We start from the raw sequence: 8,049 nt of genomic DNA, 5'->3' as shown, positions 1-8,049 counted from the left end.
CTCTTTTAGAATTAGCAGATTCATATATGCCTCAGGGTGAGTCTTTATGCTTAGGTAAGATGTTTTCAGTTGTTAGATTAAGTAGACTCCATTGAAGGAGACCTGAGACTACTGTGAGTTCAGGAAGACAACAGCAGAATGTGAAGATGATTCATGCACACAGAGTCCATTTTGACTGATCTGAACAGGCCTACATGGGTCTCTGTGGAAAGAAGTGGAATGGACAAAACGTCGTTCTGTGTATTGGTCTCATGACTCTGTAGGAGGTAAATCAAATGACACTAGCAAAGGTTCTCAGCCAAAGCCAGGTGCTGTCTAATGATTTCTCCATTTGTGGGTAGGTTTGCATGAGGACACTTGGCCTCTCCGAGGTCCCTCTCCTCAGGAAGGCAATAAAAGACCATACTGAGACCTACCAGTATTGGGAAGGGGAAGTTGTCCTTATGAAAGATATCCGTGAGGGAAACTCCAAAGAGCTGTCCTGGTTTTTCAGACAGTGCAGCTCTGCACTGGTTGTTCTGGCAAGTGCCAGCACAGTGGCAAAATGCCGAGTTCGTGAAAGCACTGCTTTCCTTGGTGTTCTGGTCTGAATCTAAGGAAGAAGGGAGATTAGTGTTTTTTTAATTCACTTAGACATATTTTCACCATTGCCATTATACAGCATGTTCATTGTATAGGCTAGAAGAGGGAAACTGAGTCATTTCTTGTGCAGAGCTCTCCACGTTCTGATATTGGCTAACAGCATCCTCATGGCATTGGTGAGTTCTTGCCAATAACATTCAGACTGATGGGTAAACCTGGGACTTGATCAGACTCAGGGTGATTATTTCCTTGGCCATCAGTTACTGCCATTACACTGATGTGGAGGCACTGAAACTGTAGATGTTTGCTTTCTACTGGTGTGATCAGTGGGTTCAGGTATCAGACCTGATTTTATTTTTTTATTTTTTATTTTTTTCTGATTTTAAAAGCTATAAGTTTTTGGTATGCAAATCAAGCTGAGTTTGGTAATCCTGTGCTTTCACAGCCAGGCTCCCCTCAGCCTCAGATTCTCTCCTTGGCTTTCTGAGTGCTCAAGTTTCTACCATCCAAAGGAATTGCCTCTCAGGACACAATCTGCCTGACCCCTACTTCTCTGGTTCCTCTGCTCTGGGCCATCTTCAAGGACGACTTTCTGCAGTCAGGGTCCTTGGGAAGTAGTCATCACATGCTGGCTATGTGGTGGCTGTGTTCTCTTGTCATACCCCACCAACCCACCCATAGATGATGTTTTTGGTTAAATAGGTTTAACATTTACTGAAAAGAGCCTAAGCCACAATGAAGTGTGGAAACACACTTCCTCACACACACACTCAAACATACATGTATATATACACCTACACACAAGTACAAGGCTTGAAAGAAAACATAGAAAATGCAAAACAATAAGAGGTTAGGAATGCATTTATAGACCACCAGTTTCCAGAGATGATTTTCAACTACTCAACATTCCCTATTGAAGGAAGAACTTTCCAAAGAAAAGGAGATCAGCAGTGAAAAGCTGAGTTCAAATTTCTACTGCTCAGCAGTGAATGTTTTCCTTTGAAGATACCTTAACATTGCTTAAATAACCGATTGCTTTAAGAGTCAACAGATGAGCCAAGCTGTCGAAGGATAAAAAGATGAGGAACATTTCAACAAATAACCTTAAACGCTGGGCAACTTGGCTTTTCTGGGATGTACTACGTGCATCAGCACCTCCACTCATGTGGGGCCAGCACTGCACCAGAAGCATCTTGGTTCTGCGACTTAGCAAGCTCAGCATTTTAAAGCTTTGGTTTGCTCAACTTTAACGTAAATGATGCTGTCTACACCAAGTTAAACTAAATATATAAGATACTATTCAGCACAAGGCAATAAATGTTCCCAGGATCATTAATGAATGGGGTCGCTTCAAAAGGGTCGAATAATGTGAAATATATGTGGAAGAAAACTGGGAAAGTAAGAATTTCCTAGACCTATTTCACAAGGGAACCCTTCCTGGGAAAGGGAAAACAATGCATGGATCCTATATTCTATATGCACTGATAGCAATCCCCGTCTACACGCTGGCATGATTCAGAAATGTACAGTTCTGTAGTTCTAAATAGCTCACTTGATGCCTAGTTTGATTCTCTGTTCTGAGACTGGTAGTGATTTAGGTTTTCTTAATTGCCCCCATGAGTGTGTCTATGTTCCGGAGTCTTCTGGTGCAGGACAAGTTGTAAAATGGTGAAGTGCCACTTATCTAATTGCTCTGTGTCACTGATGTATATAAATAGTTGCTGAGGTGTCCAAACTGCTCTCTGGTCCTGGGAAATTGGCCTGTACTCTTATTGCTGAGGCATGTCTTTCACACCCAGTGGCTTTTTATTTCTTCCATACTATTCTGGGACTGATGGAGATACATGTTCCATGTTGAGGTATTAGAAACTCTGCATGGACATAGAGGGCCCCATAGTTCTTAGACATGTCAGCTCACTATTCTGTGAGGATTTTCTGCTTCCATTTGGTTTCCATGCAGGAAATGGTGCAGATATCCCATGTACCTACCAAGGTTTTAGGCTTTTTTCCCGTGAGATTGCCACCGAAATCTTCTACTCTATGCCATGAATCATTTCTGTTTCCTTTAAAGCTAACACTCTAAAACTCATAAGCAACATGGAGATCCCTTTTCCTCATATTCTCCTCTTGCTTCTATGCCCTGAGGAGGTGATTTAATTGTCTCTGAAGGCAGCTTAAGGTAGGAAGCAGGATGAGGGAAGGAATATCTCAGGTAAAAAAAAAAATTAGTATTTCAAAGATACTTCCTACCCTACTTGGAATACCCCTTAGGAAATGCTGGTGTACAGAACTGAGGATGAAAAGCCAGTGAAGGAAAGGATATGTGTGGTAGTAGTGCTGCTGTGAGTTTTATGATGTGTGGTCTCAAGAAATAATGCCTCCTTGTCTTGAAAACCACCACCTTTGGCGTGGTCCTTTGCACAGTCCTCTCCCACATTAACTCTTGAAAAGTCCCTCTTGCCTCTGGGTAATCTTCCTCCACCATATGAAAGGAGGAGAAGCTATCTTATGGAAGACATGGGGACCAATTGAAAGCCAGCGCCAATACACAGAAACCTAGGTTAGCTCGACAGGAGCTGCAGGCTAACTGTAAGTGCACAGGTGACCTCAGCTGAAACCAGAACTGATCAAATGAGCTTCCACTGAAGGGTTATGTGAATCATAAACAAAGAAATGGTTGTCTAACCTACTGAGCTATGGAATTATTTTTATTATCCATAAAAAGGAAACAACACAACACAGTACAATACAATTCAAAAAGTATGTCATAGGATATGGTCGGCATTGAAGATAGAGGAGATAATTTGTGGGAAGATATCCTCAATATGAATATATGGGACCAAGGAAAATCTTTTGAATGCAAATAGCTGGGTCTTGGAAGGGGTTCATTTCTCATTCATTGGGAAAATAAAGAGGAGGTGTCAAGTGTCATTATGGAGATTCCAGTCTTCAGTGCCTTACTAAACTGTAGACATGTAGGTGGATGGACCACATGGGGACTTGGTAGCATTCTGCAGTTGTGCTCTTCTGGAAATCACTATCACTCTCAGTGGCTTGGATTCAACAGTTTGTTTTTCTGTCACTGACGACATGAAAAACAAACACTTGTCTTGCACCAGCATATTCTCTGACTTGGCACTAGACTCATCTTAATTCCTGATGACATGGATTACCCTAAAGATTTCCTGAACACAATGAGGTATATGTTGTAAAACGAAGACATCAAAAGTATGGAGGGATTGATGATATGTGTCTCCAGGTTCTGAATCTAAACTTTATTTACAAAATGGGGTGTTGCCAGTGAGCTGTGATTAGCTAGGCTCCAATAATACTCACACTAGTCTCAGGGGAACTTCTCCTAGTTTTATTATTTGCATTTTAGAAATGTTTTTACATCCTTTATGTTATTGAATCTTGACAACACTTCTAAGATTTAGGCATTATTTTTATCCACATTTTAGGCATGAATAAAGTGATACGGAGCTAGAGTAATTGGCCAAAGGTCCTATAGCTGATAAATGGGGGCACTGGAATTTGTACTCTGGAGAGGTTGTTTGACATCAAGTCAAGTCCTTTTCTCTCAATGATGCTGGTTCTTTTCAACTCATTTTAAAGAGCACTGGAATCCTATGGTGCCTCAAGAGCCACTGATCAAAAAGAGGATGGAGGAGGAATAAAAGTCCCATGCTCTGGTTTCAACCAAAGTAGAAAGAAATAATTATGCATTATATGCTGATCTACATATATAATACAATATAGATGTGGGATCCATTTAAAATTGTGTTTTAAAAAATCCCCAAACACTGTATCATACCATGCTATCTCCTAATACTGCCAAAACATCTTGAAGTTTCTAAGCTTTCGTGGGTCTCCAACAGTGTGAAACCTCCCTTGACCTGCTAGCCAGCCTTCAGAAGAAGGAGCAGCTGGGAATCATTGCCCTGGGCATGCTCTGGGCTCCAGAACAGGGCTAAGTATCTGCCATGACCCCTGGCAACCTTGCTGCCTGTGTCTCCCTAAAGCCTATTAAATTATCCACAGTACCTGCAGCCTTCTCATTGTAATGACAATTCTTTGAATTCTCTCCCAAGAGAGAAGTGATGTCTTCGCCAAATATCTTCAAGCAATTTTCAATCATAAACTGTATGAGAGAAGCCTGTAATGCAAAAAGAACACAGTGGGGTGCTCGTTTTCATATGGAAGAGTTATAGGTCACATTTTGTTTATAAACCTTGGATCTAACCAAAACTGTGAAAGACTTCTATGAAAAATTTAGAGTTGATAAAAATATATAGAAACCCAAGTTCTCTAATAAGATAACTTAGAGTGATACTTTCCATTGTACTTTGGGTACAGATTTTAAAATACTAGTAGTCAGTGGACTAAACTCCTACTTTGTGGCCTAGTTTAATACCTAACATTGTGATACCAATGGTTTCATCGTTAAAACTAGGACAGCTTTCAAAGTAACCTGCCTTCTTAAACTTTAGTTATTGTGTAAAATTTTCTTCTAGAAAATATTGGGTTGTAACTTAGGATAATATCTCATTAAAATGTGTAAAACATACATGAAATCCTATGAAATCCATTTCTAAAATAGGGAAGAATGTTTTTTGGAAAGTGGATATTCCTGTGGATTTTTCTTTTTTGATGTTTTCTTTTGCTTGGTTTTTGAGTAAAAATCACAAGTCTGGAGAGAAAACATGTCTGTCTGTCTAACCACAGTCCCTACTCATGTCTTGCTTTGCCGAATGCTGGCTCTCAGCATGAGCTTGGGGAAAAGCTGTCATCTTATTAGGTATATGTGGCTTCATTAGGATGTTTTGTAATATCTCACTAGTTTCTGTCGGATGTAGCAGAGGCAAAACTGTAGCCAAGTATTTTTCTAAAAGAGCCACAACTTGCAGAGCAAGGCCAATGTGTTTGGAGCCATGGGCACTCATAGTGCCCGAGTTACCTAGGATGTGCCAGTAAGAACCACAGGAGCTGGGGGTTGTTACCATGAGGTCATGAGGAAGCCATGGCTTTGACCAAATTTCCAATCTCCCTCCTCAAGGATCAGACTGAGAGTTGAACCTTGGCTTGTCAAACTCCGAAGCCCAGGTCTTTTCTATCATATTATGCCACTCTCTCTCTCTTTTGTTTAGTGAGTCTAGTATTGAATCTCTTGGATGGGAAAGAAGCAACTCAACTGCTCTGCATTTCACAATTTAACAACACCCCTTCCCATATTCCACCAGAGTAGGATAAAGAAGTCTGCCATTCCAAGGAAGGCAATGAAGATGTGCACTTTTCAGAACTGTTCCTTCGAATTTACTACTACATATTTCAGACTCAAAGCATGGATTCTAAACCACAGGGGACACATATGAGAGATCTCTCTACCTTCTTAATCAAGTTGTCTTCCAATTCAAAGCTGCAGGAAATGGGTGGACAAAGCAGACTTGGAGCTATACACATTGATAAATCATAAGCTGTCATCTGATTGGATGAGGATTGTTGCTCAATGTTGTAGAGCACGCCGAAAAGGTATCGCAAGAGAACAACATTCGCTTTTGGCAGCTGTGTTAGAAGCCTAAATCAGAAAGATGCACTTTTGAATAAGGCAAGTCATTGCACTTAGCAGCTTGAAGTATAGAGACGGAGAGCAGAGAACATCTCTCTAGATCCAGTATACAACCTGCTGTAGCAGAGTTCCAGGCATTAACGTATACAAATATGTTTTATCGAATTCAATTTCTGAGCTAACCCTCTCTGGTTAAATGTTTGACAAACTGAAGGTTATACCCGGGCTGTTGATGCTCTGGCATCTCTCTTAGGCCACTGACTTTTGTCTACCAGTTTCATATATAAGAGAAGTTGTACAACGGCTTAGGAGTCTACTTAATAAGGTCAGGAGAAGTACAATAATAGCCATAAGGCATGCCTGTATTCTGAAACTGGCCTCCATGGGTGAGAAGAATTGAAACCATTTGGCATTGTATGTTCTCATTGATTTGGGGAATATAAATAATAGTGAAAGGGAATATAAGGGAAGGTAGAAGAAATGTGTGGGAAATATCAGAAAGGGAGATAGAACATAAAGACTCTTAACTCTGGGAAACGAACTAGGGGTGATGGAAGGGGAGGAGGGTGGGGGGTAGGGGTGAATGGGTGACGGGCACTGAGGATGAGGGTGAATGGGATGAGCACTGGGTGTTATTCTGTATGTTAGCAAATTGAACACAAATAAATAACAATTAAATATATTATTAAAAAAAGAAACCATTTGGCATTGAATGTTATTTTAGTGGTCAAAGTGGCAAGAAGGAAGCCAATATTTTCCTAATAGTATATTGGCTGTATTTCTGAGCCATGACCAGAGTAGAGTAATTATTGCATCATTACCTCCGGGCTGCATTTATTTTTTCCTTCTCAGTGACTTCGTCAAGAACACAAAGCCATTTTTCGTAGAGGTCCGATGAAAGTAAACTTCCTTCGATATTTTCAAGAAAATCCTTATGTGGATAAAAAAAAAAACACACACACACAAATATACACAGAAACACACACACACACATATGTATATTTAATACAAAATATATATTGGAAATATCACAGAGAAAACACTTAGCTGAAAACTTCAGTTGATTCCTACTTCCTTCATAGATACCCAAACTGTGACCCACATGGGGCTAAGCTCTGACTCTCCATTGACTTGCACGTTCAAAAGCAGGTGTGTGGCTTTTCTCTTACAAAAATGAAAGCATCAAAGCAGAGCATAGCCTTCAGTGGAAAGGAAGACAAAGCTCCCTTCTATCATAGGGCACTTGCTCTTTTGTGTGCTTTTCTGCAAACTACTACAAAAGCTACTCTCATAATTGCATCATTCTTCCTTTCCTGAACTATACAAAAGTAGAGAATCTAATGGCAAACTCATGATGTATTCATTTCTAGTGTAGGATGTATCCATTTCTAGTGTAGGTCAATTCTCCAGATAGTTTGACATGATACTATTCAGGCCAAGGTTGCAGATTCTGTTCCTCCACAAAGATTAGTCAACTTTAGGTAGGGAAAGCTTCAGAAATGTCTAAGAACTCTATGCACACGTGGTCACCATCTTCCTAGCCTGTGCCTATAACACAGGAATAGAAAAGACCCTACTAAGTCTTGCTAGAAACATCAATTCCATGTGTGCACCTTCAAGAGGGCAACACTTACCATGGTATTCAAGTACCTAATGGATTATCATTCTTTTCCTTGTGTCTTGAAGCCTATATATATATTTGCTGTGTGTTTTACTCTAGCCCAGTGTAGTAGTGGTCAGAGACTATTGGTATCTTTTGTGTAGTTAAACAGTAATGGGGGACAAGGAAAGACCAAATGTGGCAAGGAAGGACCACATATGACCTTGATTCTAAGAGTGTCATCATTACTGCCTTCACATAGTTTTGTTCAGAGCTGTTAGCAAGTGCCAAGCTAGATGGA

General features: G+C 40.4%; 1 protein-coding gene across 1 annotated transcript; it reads right to left on the bottom strand.

Moving 5' to 3' along the window:
- Positions 1-416: 416 nt before the first annotated feature.
- Positions 417-7,271, bottom strand: LOC140597665 (rho GTPase-activating protein 20-like; the record flags this gene model as incomplete). Its single annotated transcript, XM_072746462.1, has 4 exons — positions 6,970-7,271; positions 5,968-6,157; positions 4,627-4,738; positions 417-592 (listed from the first exon to the last, which is right to left on the bottom strand). Coding segments are annotated over exons 1-4 (651 nt in total), but the record flags the coding sequence as incomplete, so codon positions are not given.
- Between the last annotated feature and the right edge of the window lie 778 nt (positions 7,272-8,049).

This window comes from Vulpes vulpes, unplaced genomic scaffold (genome assembly GCF_048418805.1).
Source record: "Vulpes vulpes isolate BD-2025 unplaced genomic scaffold, VulVul3 u000000843, whole genome shotgun sequence".
NCBI lineage: Eukaryota > Metazoa > Chordata > Mammalia > Carnivora > Canidae > Vulpes > Vulpes vulpes.
The sequence above is the reverse complement of the archived record's forward strand: the minus strand, read 5'-3'. Positions and strand labels throughout refer to the sequence as shown.